The sequence below is a fragment of the Psammomys obesus genome, unplaced genomic scaffold (assembly GCF_907164565.1).
Source record: "Psammomys obesus unplaced genomic scaffold, mPsaObe1.curated_primary_1811, whole genome shotgun sequence".
Classification (NCBI taxonomy): Eukaryota; Metazoa; Chordata; class Mammalia; order Rodentia; family Muridae; genus Psammomys; species Psammomys obesus.
In genome coordinates this window covers 11,627,971-11,646,668 of record NW_026592666.1, presented here as the reverse complement: position 1 = coordinate 11,646,668, position 18,698 = coordinate 11,627,971, and the positions used below count along the sequence as shown (strand labels likewise).

General features: G+C 51.6%; 1 protein-coding gene across 3 annotated transcripts in view; it reads left to right on the top strand.

Moving 5' to 3' along the window:
• Window positions 1-18,692, top strand: part of Hlcs (holocarboxylase synthetase) — a 155,309-nt gene extending 136,617 nt beyond the window's left edge. For all 3 annotated transcript variants that reach the window (XM_055614902.1, XM_055614903.1, XM_055614901.1), the window contains 5 exons: window positions 10,654-10,721; window positions 12,279-12,439; window positions 15,116-15,230; window positions 16,559-16,772; window positions 17,607-18,692. In XM_055614902.1, coding sequence (XP_055470877.1) covers window positions 10,654-10,721; window positions 12,279-12,439; window positions 15,116-15,230; window positions 16,559-16,772; window positions 17,607-17,778 — 730 coding nt within the window. In that variant the 3' untranslated portion in view covers window positions 17,779-18,692. The remainder of the gene's footprint in view (window positions 1-10,653; window positions 10,722-12,278; window positions 12,440-15,115; window positions 15,231-16,558; window positions 16,773-17,606) is intronic.
• Window positions 18,693-18,698: the final 6 nt, after the last annotated feature.

Here is an 18,698-nt window from a genome sequence, read left to right as displayed (position 1 = left end):
CTTCTGAGATGTGCTGGGCAGTTTTATTTTGTGGGAAGTGCACCGAACTCGTGGGTCAGTGGTCTCCTGCTTTGTGAGGGTCATTTGGTGCAGAGCCCATAAGGCCTTCCCTTGACGAAAGGTCTCTGTCCTGTGAGGGTTAGTTGTGCTTCTGCCTGTGTCCAGGGAGCACGGCACATGTGCGAGGCGGGCACACCCCCCTCTCTGCAAAATGAATGTTTCCTCAGGGAGCCCCACCAAGCCTCTGACAATGGCGGCCGCCAGGGTCATCTCTAGGGTGCCTCTGCTGAGGGGAGGGTGGCGGCACACCACCCTCAGAGAGAGGGGTGGGCTAGCTGCTGTGGATGGAATGTACGCATTCAACCCTGAGCACACGAGGGGAGGAAGAGCAGGGAAGTAAAGTTACCCACAGGGGAGTGTGACCCCGAGAGCTCGTCCCCAGGACGGTGTCTGAGCAAGAGTGTCTGTAGAAAACGTGTCTCACAGACAGTGTTTCCTCCGGAATCCTCCACTGTTGGGGCTGTTTCAACCTGGCTGCTGACACATGTAACCCCAGCACCTCTCTTCTAAGGAGATGGGCATGCCGGGCCTCTGCAGAACCTGGTCTGGATCAGAAAGGCAGGCAGAGCTGCCTGTGAGTGTGAGAGAACACCAGGCAAAGGCCTGGAGAAACGAAACGGGGCCTGAGTGTGAGGGAGAGGAGCCACCAGGAGCCTCCTGTCACGTCGATGAGAAGAGAGTGTGAGGCAAGAGCAGCGGAGGGACCTCAGCGTGTTACACACTCTGCTGGGGTTGGGCGTGGGAGGAAGTCTTCCCAGGCTTACCGGCCATGCCGGACACTGTGAGGATCACCTGTCCCTCAGCCCACCTCCCGCTGGCGCTAAACAAGGAGCCCACGGCTGGCATGCTCTCGGGAAGCTTCTCCAGCTCGAGGTGAGGCCAGCACAGCAACATGGCGTGCTCCTGCTAGACAGCCCAAGGCCATACATCTGTCTCTCGTGTCCTGCCCACTCTCAGAGGGCACACTACACAGCATGCTCTGGTCCTCACTCGAGAGCCTTGCCTACCCCCATGAGACTCTGACACTTCCCGGTCCCTCTTCAAACAGCCTGGGTGGCTTTATGTCATCCATCACCCCTCCGGTGTCACCTCCTGAGCTTCTGGTTTCATTATTTCACATAGCTAACATGGTGTTTCAAGAAAGAAGATCAATGACAATCTCGTATGTATTATTTGTTTTGTTTTAAGTACTCTTGGGGCTGGCTATGTCTCAGTGTGTACAGTGTTGGCCGTGTAACCTTGTGGAACCTGAGTTCAGATCTCAGCCTTAGGTACAAAAGCCAGATGTGGCCGCACACGCCTGGAACCTCGGCACTCAGGAGTGGAGCCCAGCAAGCCAGCCTAGCTGAGAAGTGAGTGAGGAAGACACTTGGAACCAACCGGTGGCTGGTACACAGGCAAGCACATGTATTTGTACACACACACACACACACACACACACGTCATTGTTTCATGAGTTAGGATACTGGGAAGGGAAAATGAAACAGAATGTATGGGAGCGTTTATATATTTCTTTGGGGGAGGGGAAATTAATCTTCTCATAATAGTTTTTAAATTAAGTTTCCTGCCGGTCCAAGCCTTTCCTCTACCCTTCCTCTGATATTTCCTCTCTCGTTAGAGCTCAGGTTTTGATGGCGTTCGAAGGGAAGCTGATTTACTGGAAGAGGGACGTTCTTTAGGTCTTAAGTTTTGGACCATTCCCAGAGTGTCTGAACCTAGGTTTCAGATTTTACTGGCATTTTGTTGGCAGGGCCGTCTTGGGAGCCCTTCCTTATTTGAGCATGTTCCCTGACACCTTTAGCAGTATGGTACTGTGTTTTTTAAATTTAGGGAGGGAGGGAGGGAGGGAGGGAGAGAGAGAGAGAGAGAGAGAGAGATATTTTAGATAGAAAAGCATTAACAAACACAGATGGAAGGTTGACTCTAAGATGTCAGGCAGAATAAAAAGGCAGTTAGGTCTCAAAAATGGACAAGTAGACTCACTTTATGTTTAAAGGGCAGGAAAAGATGGCTGAAGAGCAAAGTCGGGAGCTATTTCCAGAAGCCTCAGCTGTGTGGCCTCTCCTGGCCCTGACTCCAGTAGTCAGGGCCACAGGCAGACTCAGGACCTAGTTCACCTGAAAGAAAACCATGCAGACAAAAAGGCTGGGTGATGGGAATGAGCCAGGCTAGAGATATCTTTAGAGACGGCCCCAGAAAGATGCGGTGACACCCAGGTCTGAAGGGACAAAGGGGGATTTGCTGGTACCTTCCAGTTGATGGGAGCTGCTAAGATTGCTGAGGCCTAAAGCTAACATCTGGGAGAAAGTAACCCTGGGGTGACACTGCCACTTAGCACGAAAAGGGTGCTTGCCACCAAGCCTGATGACTGGGTTCAGTGCCTGGCAGCTGTGGGGTGGATGGAGGAAACCAGCTCTCCCGGCTGTCCTCTTCCTTCCACACCTATGCACGCATACACAAAACACATTTTTAAAAATGGGAGTGGGCGGCAGGAGCATCTCTGTGAAGTTCCTGGTCTTGGCACCATCCTAGAAGCCTTAGCCAGCCCAGAGGGACACAGAACCAGCTGGGCAGATGAGGCGCTCGAGGTGTGCTGTGCAGAGGCCATGGTGCTGGCCTGGGGAAAGCGCTGCGGACCAGCAGCAGCTAAACTGTTCTCAGGGCCAGCCTGCTCAGTGAGGGAATGGGGCCGGCCGTCCCACCAACATGGAACCCAGCGGAAGTCAGCCTCGTAGGGTTGGAGAGATGGGTAGAAAGTGGAATTGGCCCAGAGGGGATGGAAAATAACCATTTGAATGAGTATCTGTTCCAGCGCTGGATTCAGAACCAGGTTTGGTTCCTGGGGCCGCCAACCCAGCATGTCATGGAGCAAAGCCCTGCATTGAAGAAAGAGGCCCCTTGTCCTGTGGCACTAGGCGCTGAGCTGGTGCTAAGCTTCCCCCGGCTCTCTCTCTGCTGCTTGCCCCTGGCAGGGGGAGCCGGAGAGGAAGGAAGAAGGGTAATGTCCAGGGCAATGGCGGCAGCAGATGCTCTGGCTTCTGAGGCCAACCAGCAGGGTAAGAAATCCTTCCGGATGATTACTCTGAGGCAGAGATGGATCTGAGTGGAAAAGGGCTGGATGGGGGCCTGAGAGGGAGGGCGGGGCTTCCCTTTCGAGAAGAAACTCCTTCCAGGAGGCTTGCATTGACCACCCAGGTGCTTCAGAAGCTCCTTGGCTGTGTAACTAAGGAAACTCATTATTTTATTATTTTATGTAAATTTGGTGAGGAAAAAGTGGCATGCTTGGAACAGAGCTTCCATGGGAGAGGCCTTGCCTCTTATACTCAAGGCCACAGATTCAATCCCCAGCACCACCAAAAAAAAAGTAGAAAAGAATTTGTTTCTTGGGGCTGGCTCCGCTGATAGTGTTGCCTAGCATGCATGAAGTCCTTCCTGGGTTTGACCCACAGTGACATTACTCAAGTGTAGCAGCACATGCCTGCAGTCCCAAACTCAGGAGGGTCCCAAGTTCAAGGTCATCCTCAGCTACCCAGAGAGTTTGAGGTCATCCTGTGCTACACATGACACCCAGTCTTTAAAGATGGGGGGTGGGGGATGGAGGAGGAAGGGAAAGGAAAAAAAAAGAACAAAGAACAAAACAAAACGAGAATTCATAGAAAGCAGGAAAAATAATTTCCCAGATACATTGGACAAAAAGAAAAAGAAAAACAAAACAAAACAAAAATACCTCACCACAAAGTTGGTGGGATTTAATTTTTGAAAATGTAAGGTTTTATTTCAGTTGTTTAAGAGCAATCCTTTCTCAAGTTTAGGAATAAATACACAGAACTTTGCAGAAAAACTCACAAGTCCCCAAGGCTGTTGCTTACACAGCTGCATTTGAATTGACTAATGGTGTTCCTGCCTTCACATCTGTAAAGTGACTTTTATTCACCTGGGTCAGTTGTTGTCTTAGAGGCTTACTGCCTCCTTCTGCTCACCTAGGCCTGGAACATCTTCAGCTTCAGACTCACTGCTGAACAAGCGCACCCTTACTTGTTCTTGCTGCGCTCTGGGCTGGCCCAACTTAGCTGTTCTGGCTTGTTCTGTCTTCACCTGTGTCTAGCTTGTTTTCTCATTCAGCCTCTCCTGTAAAACTCTTCCAATAAAACTTCCTCCTTTTCTCCCTCCCTTCTCTCTCTTCGTTGCCTCTTAAGTAGCTTCCCTTTCTTCTCTTGTGACAGTTAGGCATATCTTCTTTGATTCATCACTGTTTCTGCCACTCAATTAGACATCACTTTCAAACATGGGTGCTTTCTTTTACAAACCACCACACCTGGACCTAAGCTTTTCTTTACCTGACACTTGTTCTATACCAGGCTGGCCTTGAACTCAGACCTCTTGCCTCTGTCTCCTGGATTAAAGGTGTGTTTGTATTCCAGCTGGATCACACAGACCTAGAAGGTCTTTGGATGTGACTTCTTGCCAGAGCAGCCATGTTCTGAATTAAAATTCCTGTACATACGCCTTTCTTTTGAAACGAGACTTGAGAGGCTGAGGCATGAGGATCTAAAATCCAAGGCCAGCCTGGACCCTAAAACAGAACAGTAGGTTTTCTGTAGTGAACCGAGCCAGCCCTTGCTCTGTGATTCCCCAGACCCCCAAGCCTCCACTCTCTCAGCTGTAAAATGATAGTGACCTTCCAGGACAGTTGCAGAGGACTGGACTCTGCCCAGAGCCCCGAAGGATGCTCCGATGACCCGAAGAACCCATTCTTTCCTCAGAGTGAGAGCTACGCCTTCCTTGAGTAGTTCCTCTGTTCTTGAGATCTTAGGGCGTCACAGTGTTGCTGGGCTGCTAACTATTGGAAAGCCGCCATGTTGAGGTCACAGAACCTAAAGCCTACGAAAGACAGTTGAAAAATAAGGAAAACCGTGTCTGCCAATGGAATTATAGATTGTATATGAAATCGTAGAAACGTGCTAATTCTCTAACTCAAGCAGTGAAGGAATTCAGTCAGGTGGCAAGCTAAAATTGGCCTATAGAAATCAATAGATTTTAATGTACAGAACAACAGTAACATGATGCATGGCATGTATGTGCAACAGCGAAGAGCATGATAGGAATGCCTAAGGAAATGTTTGTGAGCAACATGAGACTCCTTGCTCACAAAGGCAACTCGGCTTCACAAACATTTCAATTCTCAAATTAGTTTAGAAGGTGTATTTATACAAAGCAAACAAATAAACAAAACTCCTCAATATGTCGGGATATTGTGCCTGGAGAAATAGTGCCCAAAAAAAGCCAATGAGGAGGACTGGGCTTTCTAGACCCTGAAACATGCTTGATAGCTAAAACAGTGTGATATCAGTGTCTTCGTGTGGGGAGGTTAGGAACGGGGCTAGATGCCAACAGAAAAGGACACCGCTTCAGAAGCAGACAGGTCCATTAGACACGTACTACAAGATGAAGGACGGGTTTCAGACCTCCGTGGCAAAGGATAGGGTGTCTGTCAGTGAAAGATTTTCTGACAAAGGGTTCTGAGTCAAACCGGCAGGAACTGGAAAAATATAAAACTAGACCTGTGCCAAACCTTTTATCCTACATAGAAAGGAGCTCTTAATGGACCAGGGATCTAAAGCTTAAAAACGAATATGTTCAAACACAAGAAGCAAGTGATTTCCTCTATGACTTGGGGATAGTAAAAGATTCTCTAGTCATGAAACAAGAACAAAGGCAAAAAAAAAAAAAAAAAAGGGAAGAAGTTGATGTATTTGACACGAGAAAATAAAAGTAAAACATTTGCACGGTAGAAGATTGTATATAAGCCATATCGGAAGATGACTAATAGAGGAAAACATTTGCAATAGATAGCACAGATAATTCCCCAAACATATAAGAACTCCGTCAATGGGCAGAGACGTGCAGAAGTGAGACATGCGCGCGCGCACACGCGTGCAAGCGTAGGGCAGGGGCATCTGGCCATGCCTCTCCCAGTCGCAGAAGCACGCGCTCTCTGGCAGCATCCTGCGTGTAACACTCCGCTCTGTAGATGTGGCTCCAGCCGTGGTCAGGGGTGCGGACAGGGTAGCGACGAACCCGTCCTGGGCGCTGCACCCACACAGCAGCGGTCAGGAGTGGGGAGAGCCTGGGAAGGTGCCGGGTGTGCCAGCCCACATGGAGGAGGCCGGGGAGGGAGGGAGCGAGAGAAAGGGGAGACAGAGAGAACATCGGTGGATGAACATTCTGGTGGCAGCTTTCTCTGATGGAGATGGAGACGGAGAAAGCAGGCTTGTGTCTACCGTGTGCAGAAGGAGTGACGAAGAACGCACCAGAGAAGCTTGCTCTTGCGAGATGGAGGGCAGACCCGCTGGACAGGACGTGCGGTGGGAGGGAGGGAGAATGGCCCCCGAAGGCTCATACATCTGAACACTTGCTCTCCAGTTTGGGAAGGGTGAGCAGCGGGTGTGGCAGACCAGCCTTCGAGCTGGCACTTCCTTCCCTCAGCCAGCCTGGCCGCCGCAGCCTCCAAGGCTCTGAGTGGCTTTGGTCTAGGCGTGTTATCGCAGAATAAAAATAGCTAAGGCAAGAGCAACTCTGACAAGCAACTTTAAAAATGTAAAAGGAACAAAGACGGCAGTTAAACCTGATCAGGCAGGCGGCCGGCCACACTGGAGGAGGATAAAAGGACAAGTGGAGGGACTCCTAGACACACTGTTTGCTGCATACTGCGGGCTGCAGAGGAACAGAACTCCCTCTCATGTGCTTGTCCCTGCAGGATAGGCAGCCATCTGTGATCTTTCTCTGTGCCCCACATTGCACCAGTAGTAAGATTTTTTAATTTTGTTTGTTTTGTTTTTTTAAGAGAGCCTTAAAGAGTAAATGCCCATTTTATATATTAAGAAAAAAAAAGATTTGTACTTCATTGGATGTAGGTTATATCTCAATACAAAGTACAAACGGAAACAAAAGAATATACTTATGACTCAATTATTTTTCCTCGATAAGTACTCCCTAGGATTCCGTTCTAGAACATAGAACATAGTTAGGGAATCAGAAGATGTAAAAACAAATGGCAACAGGAAAGCTCCGCCCATGGGTGTGAGGGAGCGGAGCGCCGGCCACTGTCGGTGTCCCTGGACCCTTGCACACTGTGACAGCACGAAGACCTTAGGTCAGGCAGCTCTTGGCCGTCCTTACAGTTAGTTATTTACCTGTTTATCTGTTGAGAAAGGATTTCACTGTGTGTGTGTGTGTTTGTTTATTCATTTATCTATTTTTTGGTTGAGGCAGGGTTTCTCTGTGTAGCCCTGGCTGTCCTGGAACTGGCTCTGTAGAGCAGGCTGGTCTTGAACTTAGAAATCCCCCTGCCTCTGCCTCCCAAGTGCTAGGATTAAATGTGTGGGTCACCATGCCTGGCTCATCTTTACTTCCAAAGTAGACCTTTTCATCTTAATTCTAAGAAATAGTTTTTAGCCAGGCACAGTGCCACACACCTGTAATCCCAGTACTCTTAAGAGGCAGAGGCAGGGGGATCACTGTGAGTTTGAGGGCAGCCTGGGCTACAGTGTGAGTCCAGGACAGCCAAGGCTACACAGAGAAACCCTATTTCAAAAAACTGAAAAACAAAAAAAAGAAATGGTTTTGAAAAAAAAATAGTTTTGAATTAACTGAAAATAATTGACTTAATGTAAAAATAGCACGTTTTCCACAAAAACGTTTGTTTTTCATTTAAATCATTTTGTAGTTAAAAGCTGACTAATATGTCAAGGGAAAGCTTTTAAAAGAATTGACGAAAGCCATCCTACTGTGCTCATTAACTGTGCTCCCTTTTCCTTTGAGTCTTCCATAGGTTGGGTAAATGTGTGTGCCACCTTTCAGTCCTGTTGTTCAAAGTGGCTTTGGAGGCCGGCGTGTTCTGTGTGTCCTTGCTGTCATTTTAATGACTACCAATTGTTCTTTTGGCTTCTAATACTGTGACTTGTAACTGTTAGGTCTTTTCCGAATTGTGGCCTCTCTAACTGCAAGTGTGCGTGCTCCAGAGCTCCGCAGGGACGGGTTGGGATCTCAGTTTAAATTCTTGCTCACTGACTTTTTTTCACTGGTTCCCCCGGCCCGTCTTCTGGATTTGTCTGATTGTCAAAACTTTAGCTGCTGCCCTCGGGGAAGTCTGGGCCTCTCTCAGAGCGCTGTGTGATGTGACCGGGCTCTCAGTGTGGGGTTAGATCATCTGGATTGCACAGTGATCCTCACGGGGCTCCAGAAGCTTCGGCTCGGCACTAACAGGGCTTTCGTCAGTATCCCTGTGGTACAACAGTGTGCACACAGCGCAAGGCTCTCGTTCCATATCGTCGCCAGCCAGTAGGTGAAGATTAGGCAACCCCCACGCCACACACGCACGCGCACACACACACACGCTTTTCTTTCTTCCGGAACATCGAGGGAGGATGGCATGGGTCCATGGTGGCTTTCTTTCCTTAAAGCAGACTGCAGCAGCTTCATTTCCAGCAGCACTGACCAAGTTCATAAATGCTTCTTTGTCAACCGGGAGCCGTGCGGCCTGGCCCCAAAGTTATCTCAGATGGCACAAATAAATCTGGCGGCCTCCAGTTGTCTCAAACAGGCATTAGCTCCTTCCTCCGTTGCCTCCGTTGCTGAATTTCCTCTTGGCCTCGGCAGCACAGACTCACCCTGCTCATTCATGCAGCCTGCGGCCTGCTGCCAAACCTCTAGCAGTTTAGTACGTATGTTCCCTTAATCACTTCTCTTTGTTCTGGAAGTCTGGGTTGGTTTCTGAACCACTCATTCCTGCAGCCCCGCCCTCGCCCCTTCCCAACGCTGGCGGTGCGCAGCATTTGAACGCCTACTGTCCACATGTTAAAGAGTGTTCTGGATCGCCCGCCATCCAGGGAGCGTCTGCTGTCTGCTCACAGAGCACGAAGTCACAGCCTCCTCTTTGCCCCTCACTCACCCCAGTTGCTGGGACTGCTAGGAATCAGAAATCCCTAAAAGACAATGTTAACTGTGCCAAGGGACAAAGAATCCTTCTTAGGATTGTTTGCTGGGTGCTCAGGGGTGGGTAGGCATACTCTATCTCAGTGGGTTGTTCATAGTGTCCAAGAGAAATGCTGTGAGAAGGTGTTTCACGTGCATTGGCACCGCTTGGTTCCCCCTGCGCCTGTCCTGCCCCAGCAGCTATGAGGCAGACCCGCTGCTGCACAGCCACACCTGCGCGACACAGCCCAGCAGCCCTTACAGAGAAGCCGAGGGCTGCCTCTCCTAAGCAGGGCTGCACACCGAGCCTGCGGGGGAGAGGGTGGAGAGCTGCTTGGGGCAGGCTTGCTTTAAGAGCTTCTGTCTTCTTGCAAGAATGTTGAGGAACACTTCACACTGACCTATACTTTCTTATTAGTACAGAATACCAGTTTGCCCTCTGCCCTGCTCAACCCCTTCTCTCCCACAGATGATAGATAGATAGATAGATGGATAGATAGATAGATAGATAGATAGATAGATAGATAGATAGATTCATACATATACATATATATAGATACATATTCATAGATACATACATACATAAGTACACACATAGATGCATAAATAGATGGTAGATAATAGGTAGGTAGATAATGATAGATAATGATTGGTGGATGGCTAGATATTGATAGATGGATGGGTGGATGGATAGATAGATGGATAGACAGATAGACAGACAGACAGACAGATCGATCAAATTGAAAGACCCTGCCCCACTGCACTGACAGAGGAGAAGGCTTGGCTTTGGCCGTTAACACTTCCTCGCCTGAATTCCATCTGCTTGGAGCCAGACCAGCAATCGTGGGAAGGTAGAGGAAAATGTCAGGTAGAAGAGAACGTCTTACTCTGGGAATGAAGGCGGAGAACACAGCCTGTAGGAGAGACTGGAGTGAGGGGCTTTGTTCTATGTGCGTACTTTCTCCTCTTCTTCTCTTTCTTGACCCTAATATCAGCTAGCCAGAGGTACACAGAAGTATGCTTTGCTACTTAACTCCCCAGGATAAGTTTGTATTCTTTCTCAATGAAACTATTTTAAAAGTAGAACTGAAATGCAAACAGATCCAGGGTTCTCGGGAATTCTCAAAAGGTGTTGATTTATTTACTGCAGTTAAAGCATAATTAGTTCTCAGGGGATGGGGAATCTCTTAAATGCTTTACTGCCAGTATATTGGTTTTCTGAGTAATCAGAAACGTGTGCATGTTTGAACAGAAACTCAGTGTAAGTAGAAACAAATGTCAGAAATTGTGTCTGTCCCTTGAAGGTAGACGCAGTGTAGGGAAAGAAACAACCCGGTAAAGTCACTGGAAGAACTGTGTCCTGGCTCAGCCGCCCTGAGCACCGGCTGCAGCCACTCTCCCCACTCCTGCCCTTCACCCTCCGCTGGGAAGGGAAGCAGCGGCCCCTCCTTCTTTACAGCCCTGCACATCAGTGGCCCTTCCTGGCCACCGTGTGTGTGTGTGTGTGTGTGTGTGTGTGTGTGTGTGTGTGTGTGTGTACACTCGTCCCTCTCCCACCCAAGCTGTTAGCCCCTCTCTACGTGTCCGTTCTAACTGACCAGTTTTTCCCACCATTTGCAGGTTGATGTTTGAGATGCCGCAGGAAATGGGTTTAATCGCCATTGCAGTCCGGCAGACCCAGGGCAAAGGTCAGTCATCTTCTGTTATCATTGCCATTAGTTTTCTTTCCCAAAATCCCTCAGTCTCCTGGCGGAGAGCTCAGGATGTGCTGCGCCCTGAGATGACTCAAGTTAGTGTGTGTGTGTGTGAAATGAGGTAGGGAAAGGAGAAGGCCGGGCTGATTTGGCAGAGCACAAGCCTTCTCCCAGTCCGTAGTTTGTTAATTACACAGTGTTTGCATTTGATGGCTGTCACACCTGGCAGCGTACCTCCCTACACATCCTGTGGGTTGTGATGGAAACAAAGTTCTGAGACATTTGTGCTCCTGGAAGTCCTCAGTGAGGGTCTGCTGGAGGCTGTGCTAAGCATCACGTTCAGAGGCCTCCCACCCACCGGCCCCCACGAAGCCCTGGCAGCGCCTGCTCAGTTGTGAAGGGCAGGTCTGGGTTTTCACTGATGGTAGACGGAGAGCCGGCACCCTCCCAGAGCCGTGGTGGAACCTGCAGGAGGCACGGAGGAGGCATTACAGGAATGTGGGCCGTGGGCCTGCCAGGCAGTGCCAGGTCACCTCCCAACCCCCGCCCCAGGCAGAGAGATAGGAGCCTGCTGCTTGCCACTTCTTTGAGCATAAGACACAGAAGAAAAATACACTGCATAAAAGCTAGGGATGTCCTATGTTAAATACACACACACACACACACACACACACACACACACACGCAGATTCGAACTCAGGTTTTCGGGTTTGTTTTGTAAGCACGTTAACATACTGAGCCATCCTTGCAGCCCGCAGGGATTGCGCCAACGTAAGCATTCAGCCTGTAGCTCAGGCCTGGTGTTGCTGAACATGCACAAAGCGCAATCCCACACTGAGGAGCGTGAGGTCTGTACACGGCTGCTCCGGAAGGACAGCTCTGGGCCTCGGGGGCCTCAGCTGCACAGCCAGCACTGCAGGAAGGACCTCCTTTCAAAGCAGCTTCCAGGATCCGTGTGCTTTGTCCAGTCCTGTGCTGTTTTCACCCACGTGACCATATGCCGGGACAGCGCCCGGACACTGTAAGACGTTAGTTGTGCAAGCACAGAAGAGAGGCTCGCTGTTTCAGCAGCAGCTTCATGGCGGCGGGGTGCACAAGAGCGTGCAGGCATTTGCACAGGCGTAGTGTGAGTGTGTACCTGTGGGAACCAGAGAACCTTAAGGGCTGTTCCTTGGGAGCTGCCCATCTTAGTCTTTTTGAGACAGTGTCTCTCTATTTGGGACTTGGAGCTTGCAGATTCAGGAGGCTGCTCCAGGCAGAGAACCCCAGGAACCTGCTTTCCTCCACCTCCGCAGCACTAGGGTTATAAACACACACCCACACACCCTCTACCCCTGTTTCTACCTGAGCTCTGGAGGCCGAGCTCAGATCCTCACACTAACGTGACAAGCACTTTACCAACAGCCCCAAAGCACCTTTCTTTTGTTGAGTTAATCCCTGAGTATCAAACAGACTCAAGTGGGACATCTGTCAGGGGTGTGGCTCTGAGACCCTGCTGTCTGGGAGTGTCCACATTGGAAGCTGTGTTCTCTCACTGGTTCTGCCTTCCAGGAAGGGGCCCCAATGCCTGGCTGAGCCCTGTGGGATGTGCCCTTTCCACTCTACTGGTCTGTGTCCCCGTGAAGTCAGAACTGGGTCAGAGGATTCCATTTGTCCAGCACTTGATGTCCCTGGCCGTCGTGGAAGCCGTACGGTCCATCCCAGGGTACGAGGTACGTGTGGCCTCATCGCCTGCCCCTTCCCGTGGAGCCTCCAGCTCAGCCTCTCCACTTGCAGCGTGTGTTTGCATAATCGGCAGTGCCCTTCCCAAAGCTGTCACCAAAGTGCAAGTGCGGTACCACTTAGAGTGGGTAGTTGTGGCCAGGGCCAAAGCTCAGAGGTAGAGTGCTTGCCTGACACACGGTTCTGGTGGGGGTGGCTCCTTCCACAGCGCATTTCTCAGAATCCGTTCCCGGGCTGTTTGCCAGCTTCTTAGCATCCTAGTAAGAACAAGCTTTTCTTCTCTCTTAATGAAAGCACTGTATTACGCTGTTGGGCTGGATGGAAGCTCTCTTCGTTTTCAGTTTGAAATGAGGCTGTTTTATGGACCTATGTAACTTCTTTCCACCTCCCCTTTTTTAGTATTTAAGCAGCCTGCTTCTGGGTTGCCTAGCAACCTATGATGTCATCATGTGTCGCCCACCAGGTAGCCAGACCTGGTGGGCATGGTTAAGTTTCTCCTTAAAAGGATCAACGCGCCACTTTGTCTCTCTCAGCTCTTGCCCTTTTACCCTCTTGCCCTCTCCTCTTTCTCTGTCGGCGCGCCGCGCCCTTCCCCCTGTCATGTCTTCCCCTATCGTGTCTTGCTCTTTCCTTCTCTCTCTTTCTCTCCATCCAATAAACCTCTCTCACATAAAATCTGCTATGTGCATCATCATTTCATTGCTCTCATCTCCACTTACCAGAGCTGTTCTTTGTCTGTGGTTGATGGAGTTCATGGCACTCTTTCCCCTCTTCAAGGACGGGTGTTCTTGGCATCCTTATCCCTGCCTGACTTACCCCACTCCTGGTACCAACCTCTTTCCTGGTTACGTTTCTGCTTCGGAGATAAAACACTTGACCACAGCAACCTTTAGAAGAAAGAGTTTATTCTGGCTCACTGTTTGAGGGGGAGGAGAGTCCATCACGGGTGGGAGGAGGGTGAGCACAAGAGCACAGCTGGGAGGAGGGAGGACCCAAGAAGACCGAGAACAAGCACTGGGAGAAGGGCAGAGAGCAGCAGTCCATCTTGCGGGTTTGGGAGACTAGCCTTGGCCATGGTGACATCTTGGTATTGCAGTGGCCTGAGCATGAGAACATAGAGAGCAGCGCCCCCACCTCACCCTCCAAATGCCACCTGGTTGCGGTACTCAACCTTGAGGATCCCAGCTCTAGTCACAAAAGTGTGAAGTGTCCTTGTGAGCGCTGGGGTCCCAGCAGCACCTGGGCCCTCTCTGCTGCTCCAGGCTGAGCCCCACGCTGTGCTGGAACTTCTGAAGAGCAGTGAGGACCCTGAGGGAGAGGAGGTCTTTGGTGGCGATAGTAGGCCACATAGCATCAGGCACCCAGGCTAGCGGCTGAAAAGCCATGGGCCTGAGTCGCCGTGCTGCCAGTGCCAAGAGGTGTCGGCTCTGAGCCGGGAAATGTAAATAGGAGAGGCGCGCCCAGCTCAGGGAGAGGCTGTGCCAGGAGGGCTCAGCGTGGGAAATGAGTCCCGCCCTGGACCAGCAGCTACTTTGCTCCTTCCAGCCTCGGCCACCAGGAGGGTGTCCTCTGTCCACGGGCCACCTGGCTGCCAGGCAAGTCCCGTCTGTTTCCAGGGCTGAGGAGGAGGTCTGGTGGCCTCAGGCCACCCTTGTCTAGCCACTGAGGCCAGCGCACTGGAAGGTCCTGGCAGGCTGTAGACCCTTTGTGATGGAGCATCCCTGGCCACAGGCAAATCCACTATCCTCCCTGCTGGGCCTCCCTGCTGCTCCCCAGTGTTCTCTCTGTGTTACACCTGCCTCTGGGGCTCTGGCCAGTTCAGGGCCACTTAGTCTGTCATGCAGTGGCTTCTAAAGGGAAAAGAGCCCTGAGGTACTGTTCTCTGCTGCCCCAACTCTCTCCTGATGCAGCCTTGTGATACTGAGATGCTAATGAACTCGATTTACAAGACCTCGGCAGACATCCCTCTTTTGTTCTTTTTGTTGTTTTGTTTGGGGCATTTGTTGGTTGGTTGATGGTACAGGAGACTGAGCCTCCATCCTCACCAGGCAAGTGCCCTACCTCTGAGCTAATGTCACCAGCCCACTTTTTCAGCCTTTATTTTGAGAGTCTCTCAAACTTGCCCAGGCTGGCCTTGAACTCATTTTGTCACCCAGGCAGGCCTCATATCTGTAATCCTGCTCCTCGAGCCACACGGATATTTGTGCAAAAGGTGTTTTAAAAATGAGAGACGGTGGAGGAAGGGATGTGCTGAGGTGTGCCGGGATGTCCTGTCGGAGGCTGCAGCAGGTGCTGATGCTGTGTTGCCTGCGGTCCTACCCGAATGAAGAGCAATGGCTGCTCTTCGAGGGGACTCGGATTTGATTTGCAGAGTATACATGGCTATATATTCGTAATGTATTCACAACTCGGCCTAACCCCAGACCCAGAGCGTCTGACACCCTCTTCTGGCCTTTAGGGCACCAGGCCTGCACATAGCACACAGACACACGTGCAGGCCAAACACCCACACACATAGAATAAAGTTTAAAGGATGCTGTATTACACCCTACAGAAGGATGGAAATCTAACGCTGGAGAGGACCAAATCCCATTAGTTCATCTTCGTGTCTCATCTTTCAACGCCCTGTGGCCAGTTGCTCAGTTAACATGCAGAGTTTCTTCTAGGATATCAACTTGCGAGTGAAGTGGCCCAACGACATTTATTACAGCGACCTCATGAAGATTGGTGGGGTGCTGGTTAATTCAACACTTATGGGGGACACGTTTTATATCCTTATCGGTAAGTTTCCACACCCTTCCTCCGGCCTTTCTAATAGTAGTAAAGCGACAAAATTTTGAATGTCTTATGTATGCAAATATCTGGAAGGTGTGGTTATGAGAGGGACGGCTTTAGTCTTAGAGTGTGACATGGACGCAGCGAGGACCAGATGAGAGGCGGACACTTCAAAGCTCAACAGTTCCCGTTGGGGCTGTGGAAACTGACAGATTGGTGTGACAACTGACAGATGTCTTTCATGGTTGTGCCGCTCATGGAACTTGAAACGGTGGAAGCAAATATTTTACCATTTTATAATAAGCAGTAAGTTAATGTCTGAGCTTAACTCCTCGACACAATGTAGAATCACCTAGAAAGAGAGTGGACTGTCCGGGCAATGTTGGTGAGCCTCTTTGTGGGACTTGTGTGATTGTGTTAATTGACGTGGGAAAACCCATCCTGGTTGCAAGGCGCTAGGCTCTGCTCTCTTGTTGGGGTGTTCATTGCGTCACAGACTTGTCTAAGATCGGCTGCTGCTGGCCTTGCACTCCCAGCCCTGAGAAAGTGTTAACCCTTTCAGCCTTCAAAAAACCAGAAACATGGAGTAGAGTCGCTGCTCCCCCAGCATGTCCAGGGAGAAGGGGGCGCCACGGCTGTTTCAGAAATTCCTAGGACCCTGGCATCTCCCCAATCTCCCCTAATTCCCAGTCGAGCTCCCGTGTCACTCAGACGTCAGCCACAGACAGGGGCACGCGACTGTAGGGCTACAGTGCTGGCCAAAGAACAGCTCTGCTGCCAACGGGCAGGGCTCCTCTTGGCAAGCCGCCCACACCCTGGACGTAAGCGAGCGAGTGTGCTCGACGCGCAGGGTGAGCAGTGTCCGCTGGAGCTGAGGCCAGGGGTGGCCTCAGGAAGCTGACAATGTGCGGGATGGGGCCGAGGCAGAATGTGTGCCGGAGCCACCTCCTCAGAGCTTTTGGCAGCTGCCAAGACCTGACAGACAGGTTTCAGGGTTAGCAGCAGAGCGTTTTAGCTCCTAGAGAGACATCCTGCAGGGTGGTGGTGATGGTGTCCTTATTCTCCTTCCCACCTCCTGTGGGTGCCAGGAAAATCTGCACTGTTAGCTGGAGCAGTTCTCAACCTGTGGGGCCTGAGCCCTTGGGGTCGCATGTCCGATATCTCACCCATCAGCTATTTACCCTATGATTCAGAACAGTGACAAAGCTATAGTTGTGAAGTAGCAACAGTAATAATCTTTGGTGGGGTCAGCACAGCCTGAGGGCCCACAGTGAAGGTCGAGAACCGCTGATAATGTCAGGCTGGTTTTTAACTGTTTGTTTGGCTTTGTGCAGGCTGTGGATTTAACGTGGCCAACAGTAACCCTACCGTATGCATCAACGACCTCATCGCAGAATACAACAGGCAGCACGGAGTAGGCCTCAGGCCCTTACGGGTGGACTGTCTCATAGCCAGGGCCGCAACCGTGCTGGAGAGCCTGATCGACCGGTTTCAGGCCCACGGGCCTGACGGCATTCTTCCGCTCTACTATAAGTACTGGGTGCACAGGTCAGTGGCCACAGCTGCCTTTGCCATAGAGTTCCTGCCTTAGCCCCAGCACAGGTCGGAGTCACGTTTTAACTCTGTGACAGAAAAGCCCAGCGAGTGCAGGCTTGAACAAGTCGGCCCCGAGGGAGCAGAAGGGAAGAACAGACTGAGGTCATCTGAGGTCAGCTTAGTGTGAACCCTGAAGAGCAGTCAGGCCTCCAGGCAGAGCCCTCGAGATCTCACAGTGGGGGCCTCGTGCAGCAGGGGCGGCCCGGCCCGTAAATCTGCATTCTGGGGCCCAGGCCAGCCCTCAAGCTCTCCAGAGCCCCGGCCTCCTCCTGCATCAAGCTTGTGAGACAAGCCTCGACCCTTCCAAAGCACCAGTGTCTTTGAACTTAAGGTGGGAGGGCTTGGTGGAGCCAGGGCTCCCCTCCATTTTCACAGGGTCTCCAGGGGTGACCCCGCGTCACCAGGCTTCCCTGGCCCTCGTTCTCCTTTCTTTATTTCAGCTAGTATAGGTCGATTTAAAAAGTGGCGACTTTTGCTGTGCCATTTCACCCGCGTTGGCCCCGCTGCCCCTCCTCCCCTCCTCCCCCCTTTGTTTCCCGATAGCCCCTCCCGCTCTCCCGCCCCTTTGCACACCCCAGGGGAGGGGCTCAGCCACCAGCAGTGGGGTCCACACGGGTGTGATTTGGTACACAGGCGTTCCCGTCCACCTCTGCTTGGGTATTAAGACATTTCACAGCGACAGAGAGGATCAGAGGTCAGCCTGTCCCCAGGACCCTAGTCCGTGTAATGAATAGTCCCCGCCTTCTCTCCCTCCCATGACCCCGAGCTCCTGTGCTTTGTTTTCAGTGGCCAGCAAGTCCGCCTGGGCGGCGAGGAGGGACCGAGGGTGTCCATCGTGGGGCTGGATGACTCCGGGTTCCTGCAGGTGCTGCAGGAGGACGGTGGGGTTGTGACGGCGCATCCGGACGGCAACTCCTTCGACATGCTGAGAAACCTCCTCCTGCCCAAGCGGCAGTAGCCAGCAGCGTGTCCCCAGACAGCCGGAGCTGCAGCTGCAGCTGCAGGAGGGAAGCTGCTCCTGGGGACCCAGGCTTGCACGGCTGCCGCCTCTCCTGCCCAGGGCCCGGGAAGTGCCATTTGTTATCCTATCAGGGTGTCAGTCCCCGCCCCCGTCTCCAGGTTTGGGTTTTGTTGTTTTGTTTTCATACCTGTGGTTTTGTGGAGTTTGGATTTATTTTCACTGGGGAAAACAAGGGTTTTCAGAGGGTTGCATTTAACCATGAGATGTGGTTTCCCAAGTAGTGAAGGCCTCGGCCCTACACTGTGCAGACACCCAGTGCCCCGGATGAGGCATGCAAACCGGCAAGCGCTGAGTTAGAGGTCCGCCTGTCCGTCTCCGGAGCTGTTCTCCCGGAACGCACAGTGGCGTCTGGACTCTGGTTTCGGTTTTGTTTCTGGGGTTGTTTTCCTTAGTCAAGCGGGCTTCTGGCAGTTTCTCCGCTGTGGTGTTGGGTGTCACCACACTGGAGGCCGGGGAGACCTGCTCGCTGTGGCCTCACAGACGAAGGCGGCTTCTTCCCGGCCGGGGCAGCGAGCACTTCTTCCCCGGCACACGATTCAGGCGGTAGACTCTCAGGCCGTGACGGCACCCTCCTCTGAGGCAGATGTTGCCCAGGCGCAGAGACAGCTCGCTCTCGTGCCCACACGAAGGGGATTCTCGGAGCCAAAGAAGTGAGAAGTGGAGCATTCCCGAGAGACTGGAGCAGGGCCCCGGGTGTAGCTCTGCACTGCAGGTCACGATTCTCTGCCCCGATTTCCTCATGTTGTCGTGAGAGAAAGAGGTACTGACACTAAATGCCATCAATTTGGAGACGTGTGCATGTCTGATTGCGTGTGTGTGTGTGTGTGTGTGTGTGTGTGTGTGTGTGTGTGTGTGTG